Source organism: Phyllostomus hastatus, unplaced genomic scaffold (assembly GCF_019186645.2).
Source record: "Phyllostomus hastatus isolate PE091 unplaced genomic scaffold, TTU_PhHast_1.1 phas_scaffold_585, whole genome shotgun sequence".
In the NCBI taxonomy this organism is placed as follows: domain Eukaryota; kingdom Metazoa; phylum Chordata; class Mammalia; order Chiroptera; family Phyllostomidae; genus Phyllostomus; species Phyllostomus hastatus.
In genome coordinates this window covers 478,568-494,449 of record NW_025334037.1, presented here as the reverse complement: position 1 = coordinate 494,449, position 15,882 = coordinate 478,568, and the positions used below count along the sequence as shown (strand labels likewise).

Below are 15,882 nucleotides of genomic sequence, written 5' to 3'. Positions count from 1 at the left end.
GCTGCAGGGGGGCTGAATCACCTGGGCATTTGACGTTTCACAAAAAAACTGCATGAGATTTGATGAGTAGGAGCATTGTTGTGGTGAAGCTGCCAATCACCAGTTGTCCATAGCTGGGACCTTCTGGATATCCAAATAGTTTTTGTGGAGGAATGTTCAAGTTTTACATAAAATTTGATGCAGATTCCTTGCTCTACTCGCTCAGTCATTTTGAATGCGATGGCCAAACAGCACACATGCTCACTCAATGGTGTCTACTGCCCCCACTGACTAGTACAGTGAAGTCGCCATTGTTCACACATGCGCATTCCAGTCCACTCTGCTTGGCTGCCAGGTTACATCAGTGTCACACAAACCATTCTCGTTGTATTAACAATGGCTGGACTTTTTCTGGACAGACCTCATATTAATAATTTAAAAATTATATATTCTCGGAATGTTTTAAAAATATTTATTTTTAGAGAGAAGGGAAGGGGGGAGGAAGAAAGGGAGAGAAACATTGATCAGTTGCCTCTTGCCCAATCCAGAGACAATCTGCAACCCAGGCATGTGCCCTGACAGGGAATCGAACCTGCAGCCTTTTGCTTTGTGGGACAATGCCCAACTGAGTCACACCAATCAGGCTTTCAGAATTTTTTTGTTTAGTTTTTTAGAGCTGTTTTAGGCTCACAGCAAAATTGAACAGAAGTTACCCAGATTTCTCATACAAATTTCCCCACTCTCTGAAAGTAGAACGTTCCTATGATACCTTTTATAATCTGAAATGGCATAAAGCAAAAAATCATCATTCATTTATATGGAAAAGTTTTTGAGTGTTCCCAGACCCAGAAATAACCTACCAAATATCTAATACCAAATAACATTAACGTAGTAAAAACAGGAATGACATGATAAATAAATACCATGTTTTGTATTGCTCAAGCAATAGACTTTCCATTTTATCCAATACTGGATATCAGCTAAAAAGACACCACTTAGCAACTAGCAGAGCCAATAGTAACTTTGTCAGCTTTCAGGATTGTTTGTCTCTGTGTGTAAATAGTGCAAATGGTGGACACAGGCAAATTCAGTGTGTGCATAATATCTTTATTTCAATCACTACGACCACAGTGCTTAATTACGTCTAGTTTTACAGTACTCAGGAGCTCTTTTAGGCTTTTCAGATACCTTAGGACACATCTTGCTAATGAATCCACAAAATAAATTGAGATAAAGCACAGATGCTCACAGACACAGTTCAAAGCTATGGCAGCTAGCTGCTGAGATGCTGAGTGTAGTTCCCAGGAAAGGAGCTAGGTGGTGCCACTCACACTGCATGCTGCTCAGGGTGTGGGGTGCCTCGATAAAGGCTCACTCAAAACAAATGTCGAACTCTATTTTTGTTTTTCATATTTTTTTGTAAAAGCAAAAATCCTTTTGGGATTTCTTTCAGTTAGCAAAAACAGGTACTAATGTATGTTTTTTTAAATAAAAGTGAAGTGGTATAAAATGAACTTTTGAAAAGCAGGGGGTCCCTGTACCCCCACCAATACATGCACAGCCTCCCCCATTAACGACAGCCCCCCAACACAGTGGGATATTTTTGTCATTGATGAACCTACATCGATACATCATTCCCACCCAAACTCCATACTTGACACTGGGATCACTCTGTACATTCTGTGGGTTTTGACCAATGTGTAATGGTGTGTATCCACCATTATAGTACCATGCAGAATAGCTTCACAACTTTAAAATCCACATTTAAAAATTATTCTGTTATTCTAATTGTTTTAGTGTTCTTTGGAGTTACTGCTGCTTTTCCTCATGCCTCCCTCCCCTTTTTCAAGGTTAGTTGGCCTACCGGTGATTTTAGAAATGTTTCGTGTTATAGATGAGAAAAACCTTGTTCTAGAGAGGTGAAGCAACACGGGTAGGAGAGGCACAGCAGGTTCTGGAACACAGGGGTTCCTTCGGCAGGTTCTCCCTGAACCTCTGCATTGCAGTTGGCCCTGGAATAACAGATTCACAGACCAGGCCCCTCCCCCTCAGGAAATTCAGGCTAGTGGGGGACTGAGCATAGAAACAAATTATAGTTCAACCTGATAATTTCTCTAGTAGAGAGACATATAAAGTGGAGCACAGGCATGTAAGAGCTTCATCTGATGTGGAAAGGCAGAGAAGAATTCACAGAGGAGGCAGGTGGGAGCAGAGGACACTGATTCAGATGGAAAAGGGGGCTTTCCAGGCAGGTGGCAACAGCCTCTGCAAGGGCAGGAAACCTAAGGCTTAATGTTATGCTGACGTCAATTTTCCCCCATTAAGGTACAAGTTTAGTATAATTCAAAACAAAAATCTTACCAGGATTTTTCATGGAATTTAATAAAATTATTCCGAAATGGGTTAGAATAGCAAAGAAACCAATGAAAAAGGAGAGCAATGGAGGCAGCAAAGACACTTGCCCTGACAAAAATCAAAACGTATGGTAAAGATACATTAATTAACATCATGTGGTGTTTATGTAAGAAGAGATAAATGGAGCAATAGAAATGATAAAAATTCCCCAAGTATAGGCTGGGCGCTGTGTATGGGAACTATAAATGGTTAGGTATAATTGCCAATCCAGGGTTCATTCAACTACATTTTTCCAGCCATTTTACATATAACCTTTTAAGCCTAGAGAAATGATTGCTATGGATATGCACCAAATCAGTTATTTGCAAAGAAGTGCTTGGCACATGATTGTCTGCCTGTACATAAAAACCCTACTCGAGGTCTAACATATGCACCTGGAGATTTTGTGTCTCAAGGGTTTTTTGTTGGTTTCTTATTTTAACACATGAAGAGTAGTAGTAAAGTGTGGTGGTGTTACAGAAAAATATACTGAAATAGGTGTAGTTTGTATACATTTAGCCAAGTTGCAGTATGTTAAATGTTTATATCAGCAATAACATATGCAAAGAAGGAAAGAAGTGATTCTCTATTTGGAGTAGTACAGATATAAGAAATGTCACCAGGCTTGTAGCTACTGTTGTCTCCCTCCTCCTGGGAACCCTGACCTTGGACAGGATCCTCATCCACACTCACAGGTCACTGGTCGGGAGGAGCTGCAGCCAGGTCAGGCAGCAGGGGAATGGGGAGAGATGAGGGAGTCAAGGAGAACGGGCTCCTTAAGGTTAGAAATGTGGGGAAAGGGATGTGAATAGAAGGAAATGGAACACAGCAGAGTTATGCTGGGCACGCCTCAAGTATTTCAGTGGTGGACATTAATTTGTCAAATATATTTATTTGTTGTATTTGTGTCCCCTCTAATTATTTTTCCATTATTCATTTCATTTGATTTGTTGTTTATTTTCTTGGTAGATATAGTACATAGAGATCTAAAACTGGAAAACATAATGGTTAAAAGCAGCTTTATTGATGCTAACAATGAAATGAACTTAAACATAAAGGTAAGATATTAGAAATGGTGGTAGATATTCTCCCATAAACAGTTTGATAGCAAAGTACACTCTTTAGATACGTTTTAGAAGCTTTGAGCAGCCAGAAAATAAGTGACTTGTGCTAAAACAATAAAAAAATTCACAAAAGAGGCTGTAACTGACAATAATTTTGCAAGTTAAGTGGTGAAGTTGAATTTTTTTAAGTACATATTCATTTGGATAGTTCTAAATCATTAGTTAATAGCAAGCAAACAGATGCTCTGAATTCTAATTAATTTCAAAATTATGCCTTTGATACTAAATGCCAAAGTCTGTATTTCTCACTGAAAATTTTCCTGGGCATTAATATGTATATCCTAAGCAAAATTAATGTGCCAAGTATTTATTCTTGAAGATTTTATTCAAATTAAGTGTTCCTTAATGTCAAATAAATGATAGGATACATTATTTATTACTTAGCATTTTACTAGTGCCTGCTCTCAAAACATACGAGTGTGTTAATTTAGGAATAATATGTCTGTGGGTAACTCTCTCTGCTGTGGGTGGTAAATCCCTGTGGTACAGTAGGTCCACCTAACACCATGGTTGTTTCACCTGAGTGAATGTTTTTGAACATTTCCATTGTAAACTCCGTGCAGGCAGGAATCATCTGCCTCATTCACTGTTGGTCCTTGGAGTAATGCCTGAAACATAGTATGTGCTCAGTTAATATTTGGTGAGTGAAGGAATAAATTCTCTCCAAAGAACAGAATGGATCGTGAAACCTTTTGTTTATTCGATACCCGTATAGATTTTCTGTGGAGAAAGACAGTGTCCTGGAACTTCAAGTGGGAAAATTGTGAAAACTCCTGGGGAAATGGATTAATCTGGTTACAAGAAGAGTGATACTGCATGTTGACAGGAACTTTTTCTTACTCCATAGGAAACTTTCCATTCAGTGTCTGTGGATTGACAGCCTGTCTTTGGTTGTGTGATCAATAAACGGGGCTGTTTTTCTGCCTTCAGCCCAAGGCTGTTCCAACTTGGGAGACAAGACCAAGGGCACATACTGAATATTTAACAACCAATGTTTAATGACCAAGGTTCAGAACTGAGCGGAGAGACTGCAGCCGCAGCAGGGGACTCAGTGTGTTTGTAGTCGCACTGCGTTTTTCCTGTTGCTTCTTGGAGTTTTTAATAGTGTGGTCATTGTTTTAACTAGTACACTCCAGAAAACAAAGGAAATGATAAAGAAAAGAGTGTTTACCAGCGATAGTGTTTTTAAAATAATTACCAAAAGGGGGAGTTTCTTTGCTGAAAAGAAGAGTGATTTGCACTTATAACAGTGCTTTAAAGTGGAAAGTTGCTTGAGTGTCAGAAAAGTATATAATAAACATAATAAGGCCAGGATGTACTTTAAAGTGAAAGAACTTCTTAAAAATAACTTTTTCTTAAAAAAAATTAAATGCCTTCTCACAAGATGCCATTTCCCATGTTGAACTGGTGAATTTAATTAGAAGGAATGAGCAATCAACATCCTGGGCGGTTTCTCAAGATTGGAGAAGCCAAGCTTCTCTTTACCAAGTTTCTTTTTCACTGTGCGGGCGGGGGCGGGGTGGGGGAGCAAAGCAAGATTAAAGGTCTTATTACTAATACAAGTAAAGCCCCTCCATCCTCCATGTTCCTTGAGTTAAATGCGATGACGAAATCCTGCCTCCAGAGTGAGGGAACTCTGGGCCAGGAAGACAGGTGACTGAGTTTCTCTTGCAGGTGACTGATTTTGGCCTAGCGGTGAAGAAGCATGGCGGGAGCGAGGCCATGCTGCAGACCACGTGTGGGACTCCCATGTATATGGGTGAGTTAGTAGCCCAGAATGACTTTTTCAGTATTAAAATGTAGAGCAAGTGATGTGAGCAATTCGCTTTGCCATCAGGACTTTGTGGCCCCGAGCAAGCTACTTTTTAGGGTCAAATAATTTCAGTTGTTTTAGAGTTTTTCTCAGAGTTTTTGTCTTCAAAAATTGTAGTGTTCATTGTTTCTCTAGGCTCTTCTTAAAGTTGTTTATTTCTCTTAAGGAATCACCCCCAAGCTTAATTACTGTTTTTGTTAATTCATGCTAAGATCATGTCTTTTGCTTCTCTTGTTTTTTATTCAATTTCATTGTCACCAAATAGTTTTTCATGAAGAATACTGATTAAATATGTTTGTAAAAGAACAATTTTCCATTTTTCTAAATGTGATTTTAGCAGCTTTACTAAACTATGATTTAAATGCCATAAAAGATGTGCCATTCAGTGATTTTCCATATCCTCACAGAGTTGTGCCACCTCACCACAGCCCAGTTTTAGAAAACTCCTACCCCCAAAAGTTGCCTGATGCCTATTTACTCATCCTCATGCCCATCCCAGTCCCAGGTAGCCATTAATCTTCTTGTCTGTCTAGAGTTGCCTTTTCTGAACATTCCTCAGAAATGGAGCTGCACAATCTGTAGCCTTTTATGTCTGGTTTCTTCCCCTCAGCGTCATGTGTTTGAGGCATATCCCTGTTGTAGAGTGTATCCGCATCCGTTCCTTTGTGTTGCTGCACAGTGGTCCATTGCACGGATATGCCACAGTTTGTCCACTCATTAGCTGATGGGTGTGGGGGCTACTTCCGGTTTGGGCTATCATGTATAATGTGCAAGTTTTTATATGTCCATATAGTTTTATTTTATTTTTTAAAAGATTCTATTTAATTTTTTTAAAGAGAGGGGAAAGAAGGGAGAAAGAGAGGGAGAGAAACATGTGCTAGAGAGACATAGAGCAGTTGCTTCTTGCACTCTCCCAATGAGGGGACCTGGCCTGCAACCCAAGCCCTGTGCCCCGACTGCAAATCAGACTGGCGACCTATCAGCCTGTAGGCCTGTGCTCAGTCCAATGAGCCACACCAGCCAGGACGATAGATGTGGCTTTCTTTTCTTTGTGTAGCAACCTAGGAGTGAAATTGCTAGTTCATATATTATTTATGTTTAAATGTTTAAGTAACTGCCAAGCAATTTTCCAAAGTGGCTATAACATTTAACCTTTCTACTAGCAAGGTATGAGGGTTTCAGCTTCTTTGCATCCTGGCTGACACTTGTTATTGCCTTTTTAAACTGCAGCCATTCTAGTGGGTATGAGGTGGTATCTCAGGGTGGTTTTAATTTGCATTACCCTAATCACCAGTGATGTTGAGCATCTTTTCCTGTACTTACTAGTCATTTATATGTCTACTCTGATGACATGTCTGTTCAAATCTGTACCTGTTGAGATAATTGTGTATTTTAAATTTATTAATGAAGTAATGACATCAATGGCTTTTTAAAATGTTGAACCATCCTTGCATATACTTAATATACTGCTGTACATACATCCTTAATATACATCCTTAATATACTGCTGTATTCAGTTTGTCACCACTTTATTGAGGGACAATGGGTGTAGCTTGCTTTCTTTGGTGCTGCCCTTGTCTTTTTTGGTGTTAGTGTTATGCTAGCCTCATTTATTTTATTTTATTTATTTTGATAATTTTTATTGTATTTTTCTATTACCATTTATCCCCCTTGAACCCCATTCCACCTCCACCCACACCCTTCCCACCTACAGTGAACACATTTGTCCATGAGCATGAGTCCTTGTTCTTTGTTGCTCCATTCCTCCACCCCCAACTCTCCCCTACTCAGCGCTATCAGCCTGCGCTCTGTCTCTGAGTCTGTCTCTGTTTTGCTTGTTAGATCAGTTTGTTCATTAGATTCTGCACATAAGTGAAGTCATATTGTTCTTGTTTTTCTCTGACTGGCTTGTTTCACTTGGCATAATGTTCTCCAGGTCCATCCATGTTGTTGCAAAGGATAAAATCTTCTTTTTTATGGCTGAGTCTTCCATTGTCTTTTTTGCTGTTAGGGTTATCCTACCCTAATTTAAAGAAATAAAACATTTTCACTCTTTATATGCTCGTGAACCATCTAAGAAGTAGAAATTATTTATTCATTAGTTTGATGAAATTTATCCTTAAATTATTTTGGTCCTGGTATTCTTTGGGGAATATAGTTTATATTGTATTTTCAATTTATTCTAGGTTATTCAAATTTTTCACATTTTTTTAATCATTTTTATACTTTTTTTAGAAAATTGTTTCTTACATTGTGATTTTACATTTTATTGACATAAATGTGCAAATATATTCACTTACAATTTCACATTCCCCTGCATATTTGTGGTTATGTCCTCCTGCTGATCCCTGACAATTTTTAAGAAGGCAGTTTGACATTGTGTTGGTGACACAGCCTCTGACGCTGTGGGGCTGACTCGGGATGTCAGCTCTGTCCTCACTGTCTGATGACCCCCAGGCAAACAGCTGCTCTTGTCCCAGTTTCTACATCACAGAACCAGGACCGTGTCGCTTGTTCATCAAAATATCTTTGAGGGTCTTTGTGTCAGACACTGGGCTAGATATTGGAACTATAATAGTGAATAAAATGTCATGTTGGCGAAAATATCAAACAAGATGAAGAAGTAAGATATCTGGTACGTTAGAGAGAAGTGCTAAGGGAGGAAAATAAAAACGGAAGGGGAGATGACATATGTAGGATGGTACTAATACTGTCTTACCAGGTTGACGTGCAAATCAAATGAGAAAATGTATGTGCAGTGATTAGCATGGTGCCTGGTGGTACTTGATGCTCAACAGGAGCTCTTTTAATATATTAATCCTCTTTTTTTTTTTTACCAGGTTTGTTAGCAGTTGGGCCAGTGTATTGGGATTTCAGAGAATTGGCTCAACTCTAATGTTGCGTAGTTTGCTTTTTCATTAATTTCTGCTTTAATCTTTCTGAATTCCTTTTCTCTACTTTCTTTTGGTTTATTTTTTAACTTTCTAGGCTAAATGTTTATTTTCAGTCTTCTCATTTTCTAATAAATGCATTTGAAGTTATATATTTTCCTCTAAGTAATTATTTTACCATTTCTTTTGCTTTATACAGTGTCCAAATTATATAGACTATTTCTTAATAGCCTGTAACTTTGGCTTTAGTCTTCCTCTTTAGTTTGAGATTTATTTAGAAGTGCTTTCAGAATTTTCTAGGTTGTTATGATGTATTTGCCATTCATGTGAATGTGTGTTAGTGTTCCTAGCCTTGGTTTTTCTGTCTGGTTTTCTTCATTTTAGTAGGCAATTGTGACTTAAAGCATTACCAACTTTTAGGAATTTTCTTTATGATTGAACACATGATTTGTTTCCATAAATGTTGCATTGGGTATTTAGAAGTATGTATATTCCTGGTTCGTTAAGCATAAAAATTTCTCTATGTTTGTGTTTATAAAATCAAATGTGATACTTTTGTGATTTAAACTTTCCATATTGTTGATTTAATTTTTCTTGCTGCTGCTTTTGATTTCTAAGAGCGAACATTTTTTAAAGTTCTCTCATCAAGATAGGGCTTTGAGAAATTCTCTTTGTACTTTCAGTAGATTTATTTTAAAAATCTACTTTACTGAATTGTAATTTACATACAATAAAATGCACAAATATTAAGTGTAAAATTCTACAAGTTTTGAGAAATGCATATACTTGTATAATCACCACCCCAGTGGAGGTACAGAACATCTCTGTCACTCCAGTTTCTTTGTGTCCCTCTCAGTAGTCCCCCAGGCAGACCCCAGCAACCACGAATGATTTCTGTCACCACAGCTCAGTGGTGTGTGTCTGGAGCTTTATATACATTGAATTATGCAGTACATATTCTTCTGTCTGTTTTCTTCTGTTCCATGTAATGATTTTAGACATATTAGTAGTTCTTTCTTTCTTCATTTCTCTTCCTTCCTTCCTTCCTTCCTTCCTTCCTTCCTTCCTTCTTCCCTTCTTTCCTTCCTCCTGAGGATTATACTGAGTTATTGATTTTTGTTTTGGGTTTTTCTTTTTGGCCTACTTGATGCATAAGGTTTCAAAATTGTTTTATCTTATTTGGGAAAAGGCTACTTTAGATTCTGTTCATATCCTCCTGTTGGCAAAAGACATCTGGTCTGTGGTTTTATGGGGAAAATATAGCCAAGCACCCTGAGTTGTGTGCCTGCTTATTAGTTGTCTACACTGATAACAAGTGAGAGAACAAGAGAGAAGACAGATGGTTGGTAGAGCTTTGCTGACTTTCTAAATGGCTCCTTGGCACAGTTGTCCTGGCTTCTGCCTCCCTTTGAGAGCTGGGATGGCAGTGCAGTAGAAATGCCCCTGTTAATTAAGGTGACTCTCAAGGAGTGAGGGACAGGAACTAGGCCCCTGTGGTGTGTCCATGTCACACCTTTACAGAGATTCTTCATAGAATATAATCCCAGAATTTGCCCTTGTCATAGACATGTGGCCATAGAGCCACTTGAACTTTGATGATTCCATATTTAAAGAGTAGGTAGAGTTAAAGAAAACAAATAGCTGCTTAAAGGAAAATGTCCATCAGTTAATTTTCAGTGATTTGGAGATGAATTATTCAGTTTGTAAATTATCTATAGTAGAGTGTTTATTCATTCTCTCTTCCATTTACTTTTTAACTTTTTTGTTGCTTTTTAGCTCCTTTAACAATACAAAGGGGAAATGAAATTCCATTTGCTTCTAGTAGTTATAAAAGGGGTGTGTGTGTGTGCGTGTGTGCGTGTGTGTAGGTGAAGGAGATTGAAATGGTTTTATAAAATAAAATCACTTGTGCCCTGACCCACGTGGCTTGGTTGGCTGAAGCATCGTCCAGCAAAGTGAAAGGTGGGCAGTTGAGCTCCTGGTCAGAGCACATGCCTGGGTTGTGGGTTTGGCCCTCGGCTGGGGAGTGGATGAAAGGCAACTGATTGATGTTTCTCTCTCACATGGATGTTTCTCTTCCTCTTTCTCCCTCCCTTCACCTCTCTCTAAAAGTAAATAAATAAAATCTTAAAAAAGTAAAAGCACTTGTAACTTTAGGCAAGTCACTTAACATATCTGAACCTCAGTGTCCTCATTGGCAAAGTGAGTCAAATGCCTATATACTCGTCTCACAAGCTCCTCAACGTCACTTACACAAGTGCCGTAGTCTGTACAAAAGCACTTTGTCAGTGTTAGAGTTCTAATGAAGCCTCTGCATGTGTTTTATTTTTATATTTACAACTATTCTATTCTTCCTTTTTCCTTAAAGACATCTGAGTCCTTGCTGTAGAGATATAACAGACTTACTTCTGAAATATATGTGACTTTCTTAAAAACCAGCATTATAAAAAATCCAATCATTAAAAAATGTGCTACCTTAAAGTTAAAAAAAAAGTTCTACTTTGAAAAGATTGTTTAAAGGAACCCTGTTGTGAACACGATGTAAAGCAGGAAGCATGGAGTGGAGAGGCAGGAGCACGGTGCCTGTTGGCCAATCCAGTTACGTGGCAGGGAGCTCACTCTTTGTGTCGGTTTCCTCATTTAGAAAGCGCGGAAAATAATTCATGTTCTGTCGGAGGAGTGCCATGATGTTATTATCTTACCACAGTGATTTATAGCCCCAAATCTTAGCTTTTCTGTGAATCCAGATTTCCACATATTAGGCTTACTTTAAATCATAACCACTTAAGGCATGTATTTAATGCTATTTTTGGAAAAGAACTGAGATATTATTGTCTTTTACTGTAACTACACAATCTTTGCAAAATCCTTTCTTAACTGCAAAGGAATGAAGAGTAGTCGTGCACTCAGTCACATGGTTTGTGCCGTAGTAGCTTTGGAAGCTAAGTGACAGGAGTGAGGATGCAGTGACATCAGTTGTCAGGGCCTGTCCCTTATTCATTTAGCATCTGCCGTTGGCTCTCGTTTTCCCTGTGGGGGAACAGATTTCAGCACATCAGCACGTTTTTCATGCTTTGTGTTTAAGCATGTAAAAGTCGTCTATTGTATCGTTAATGCTACTTTACTTCTGCTTGTTCGCAGCCCCTGAGGTCATCAACGCCCATGACTACAGCCATCAGTGCGACATCTGGAGCATAGGGGTCATCATGTACATTTTGTGAGTAGCTCGTGGAATGGGCAGTGTAAAGTGAATGTTTTCTAGCATAGTCATGTAGATTTTCAGTTACAAGTAAGCAGTATAGTTTTTAAAAAGTGACTGAAAAAAAATCGGGAGGTCAGTCTGAAAGCTCTCTTACCAGTTGTCAGGTACTTACATTAGGTATTTTTTAATATTGTAAATTCTTAACTTTCAGCTTTGCTTTTTATTGATTTGCAACAATGCACTGTATAATGTGAACACAGTGAAAAACTTGCCCTAAAACTTCCCTCATCCTTTGCTATAAACTGAGCTTCTTTGTATTTTCTCAAGAGATTACTGAGGGCCCATCAGGTAGAGGGCTGTCCTGGGAACTGGCACTGGAGCTGCCCTGGGCACAGGCAGGTGTGACGAGTGGCCATTAACCAGGTGGAGATTCAGCCCAGGGTCCCTGGATCGCATGCCTCTGGGTCTTTCTTTGCTCATGCAGTTCCTTCTGCCTAGAATGTTCTTTCTTCTCTGCTAACCTCTCTCCTGGATGTACCCAGGTCAGACATTAACACCTTGTATTTTGCAAATTCCTACTCTACTTCAGCAGATTTACTATGTTCATTATGTATACTTTCCCAGAGGGTTTAAGGCAACATACAGGAATGTATGCAAAACAGTAACATTGAAAGAAAAGCAAAATAATAAAGTAGGAGTATTTAACCAGGAAGGTTTGCATGTGTGTAAATTTGGTAGAATTAATTGTTCACTCCTCCATGTTCTCATAGCACTTTTAAAAACTAGATTATAATGCTGTGATATAATTATTGTGTTATGTGTACTGTATCTATTTTCCTTACTCTAAATTCCATGAGGGGCAGACATCTTATTCATCTTTGCATCCCTAGCATCTGGTACAATAGTAGGCATGTAGTCAGTGTTCAGTATCTGCTTGTTAATTGAATTAAAGTGAAGTTTGTAAGAGGCATCCTGAAAAGTTAGGGACCATTGTTCTGCCTCTTGATGAATATGAACATTTTTATGTTGATGCAACATTAGTTTTATGGCCATACTGAAGATTTCACTGTGTACTTCCTCATCCAGATCATTTCTAAATATTGACATCACAGTAGTTACACTTTCGTAGTTTTGGGGTGGAACACACAGGCAGTGGAAATTGGGTGATGGGATTATAGCTGTAACTCAGGTGGTCAGCATGCATTACCTGCTTAGATTACATTAAGTATAAATGTAGTCATACAGTTTTGATCATTGTTTTGTGTTAGTTGGAATCATAGTGTAAAAATTATGAGTCTTAGTCTTTAATTAAAAATATAATAATTTTAGTGTTTTATACTCTTAAGTCTTTCTAGGCAATACACATCAAATATATGTGCAATCTAATAATACATAATTCATGTGTTTGCTGCCTTCTTAGTTTTGATTTTGATGTTAAGGAAACTGATAGTGTATTAATATGTTAAATTTTTCTCTTTCTTGAAGATACCATTTTAATTTTTCTGCTTCAGAGCATCACCGCATATCATCACAAATGACATCTTTTTTCCTTTACAGTAGACTCTTACTTAGCTAATCAGTGCCTATTCATTAATCTGCCTGAGCCCAGTGATTTTAGGTAATTTCCTTCACCGAGGGTGCAAACATATTACCTCCTCCAGGGGGGTTATTTTCTTGTTTATCAGTTACTTCTGATTTATTTCTACTTAATTGGACAATGATAACATACTTTCTCAAGGTGAAATTAACATAAATACTCTTTATGGGTATATCCTCTGCTATTTTGATTCCTGTGAATGCAGCAGAAAATAATAGAAAAGCATTAAGAGGCATTTTTCATGTCTTGGATTTACTTTTCTGGATGTGCAGAAAATTGCTGTCATAAAATTTCACATGCTGCTGATTGACCAGCCATTAGATACATTCTTGTGTAAGTAAAATTGCGAAGGACAGAAAAAAAGTAGAATTTAAAAACGTAGCCCTTGGCTATGGTTGCATGCTAGTCAGGCAGTGCAGGAGCAGCGGAGAAACTGGCAAATGTGCGTGTCGCTGGTTATTAACAGACTCGATGAGCTGGTCTTTTGCTGGCCCATACTTGTTACAATATATAGTCATTGTCCATAAGACTGTTTTCCTGGCTTTTTAAAAGTTGCATTTTAAAAGTAAATAGCAGTGACGTAAGTAAGATCAGAGAAAGGAGAGTCAGAATGAGCTGGAGAAGTTGAAAAGTATTGAAATAAGAGTTTGTGGAGCAATTTGGTAAATATCCATCTTGTACCAAGGAAGGGCCTGTTGGTAAATGAAAAGTGACATTGTCTAGCCCAGTCTGATAAACTAGTAGGACAAAAACAAACACTTTTTTCCCCTAGGAAAATCATCATCATCATATCATCATCTTCATTCAAAATATTTATTAAATGTAGACTTATTAAAAAATGTGGGAAAGACTTTTAAAGAACTTAAAGGTATAGCTAAAAAATCAGTAGACATATAACTGTTAGGAGAATTAGAGATAATTATACTTAAGTATATATTAGACAAGAATTTGGGAAGAATAATGGAGTTGCGCCATTTTATTCTTTCAGCAATAAAGTGGGAAAAATATCCAGTCTTGAAAGTGGAAGAGTAGACAGACGGAATTGCTCTGTGCGGAGTCCCAGTGCGACTTCTATCCGGCAGTCACGGGGAACGTCTGGTGGTCATGTTCGGGTTGCTCTCGGAAGGCGGGTTGGCGGGACCGACGGTGGCTAACACTTGTTGACAGTGGACTACGAAGAACTGAATTGAAGCATGTTTTTGTGGTTTGGGACTGGATTATCTACTGAAGCATAGGCTTGCCATGCTCTTTGTTAAGCATAGCACAGTTTTTCCTTTTAAAAGGTCGTAACAACATGTAGTTCCTGTGTTCTGGAATGCGCAGGCAAGCTCAGGTTCCCACACTCTGCTCGTGGCGGTACTGATGTCGATCCTTCTGTCTGCTCAGCTTTCGCCCTTTCAGACTGAAGTGTCACATCATCACCACCTGTTTTTTCTCATCCAGACCTTCTTCAGTTTGTGTACTATTTTTGAGGAGTTGTGATCATTTTAATGCATTTTTTTAAAGCTTTGACTCACAGTCTATAGATGTTTCCAGGGTTATTCTTGGTTTAGTCTTAGTGACATTTGTATAGTATTTTACCCTGGATAAAATTCTTACATGGTCATTTAGACTCTGATAACTCAGTATATTTTCCCAGAAGTTTAGTTCAGTTTATGTGCCTTTGGCATTACATTACCCCTGCTCACAATAAAGTATGTCTCCTCTATTATCTGCAGCTATGTCTGTGTGCACACCTTCCTGTATTGTAACCCTGGTTAAGCTTAGTGTTTCTCCACCTGGAACAGCTTTGGGTCATCTGCAGATCTGGAAGTTTCAGTGACAGGGGTGTCCAACCTTTTGGCATCTCTGGGCCACACTGGAAGAAGAAGAGTTGTCTGGGCCACACATTAAATATACAAATACCAATGAAAACTGATGAGCAAAAAAAAAAGATTTTAAGTAAATTTACAGTTTTGTGTTGGGCTGTATTCATAGCCATCCTGGGCTGCATTTGGCCCACGGGCTGCGGGCTGGACACCCCTGGGCCGAGTATAAGAGCCTAGCACTGACCTCACAAAACCCCTTTGCTTCCATTTCTACACACAGGAGGTACGTGCCATTGTTACATGCCATTGAGTTGGCTCCAGCTCTTGGAAACTCTGTGAGTGAGTGATGTCCGTGATGTCCTGTCCTCACCAGCCCTGCTCAGCTCCTGTAGATTCATGCCTATGGGTTCTTTAAAAAACAAAACAAAACAAAAAAAAACTTATTGTGCTAGGATGATCAAGTGGTTAAAAAAAGTTTTATTGTATTTTCTTCCATTACCATGTAGTCCCCTTGTAACCCTCCCCCAAAATCACCGTACTGATGTTCATGAGTCCTTTTTCCTTATTGCTCAGTCCCTGTACCCCATAACCTGCCCCACCTGTCATCCTGCTCTCCATCTATGAGTCTGTCTTTTCCAAAGAACCCTGCCCTCTCATGATGTGCCCCTAGTAGGACAGTTTCTGTGTTGTCATTTTGCCTTCAGCAATATATCAGGTGTAATTTGCTCTAGGACCCATTCGTTCCTCTTTCTGGCCATCTGGGGTATCCACAGAGGTCTTGTTCAACATCTTTTCTCAAATGAATCACTTTTTCCTATCAGTCTTCCCCATTGTTCAACTTTCACATCTGTGCATAGTAATTGGGACTATGAGGGCATGGATGAGCTTAGCCTCGGCCTCTAATGACACATCTTTGCTCTTGATGGTTTTCCCAATTCTTACATTTCTGCCTTTCAGGTCTCAGTCTTCTCTCTCTCTCTTTTTAGAGATTTTATTTATTTATTTTTAGAGAAAGGGGAAGGGAAGGAGAAAGAGAGAGAGAGAAGCATCAGTTGGATGCTTCTCACACTCCCT

The 15,882-nt window shown here is 38.7% G+C and overlaps 1 protein-coding gene across 2 annotated transcripts in view; it reads left to right on the top strand.

Annotated features, from left to right (window-relative positions):
• Positions 1-15,882, top strand: part of STK33 (serine/threonine kinase 33) — a 58,951-nt gene that overhangs the window by 15,539 nt on the left and 27,530 nt on the right. For both annotated transcript variants that reach the window (XM_045825610.1, XM_045825609.1), the window contains exons 6-8: positions 3,343-3,431; positions 5,172-5,256; positions 11,343-11,418. In XM_045825610.1, coding sequence (XP_045681566.1) covers positions 3,343-3,431; positions 5,172-5,256; positions 11,343-11,418 — 250 coding nt within the window. The remainder of the gene's footprint in view (positions 1-3,342; positions 3,432-5,171; positions 5,257-11,342; positions 11,419-15,882) is intronic.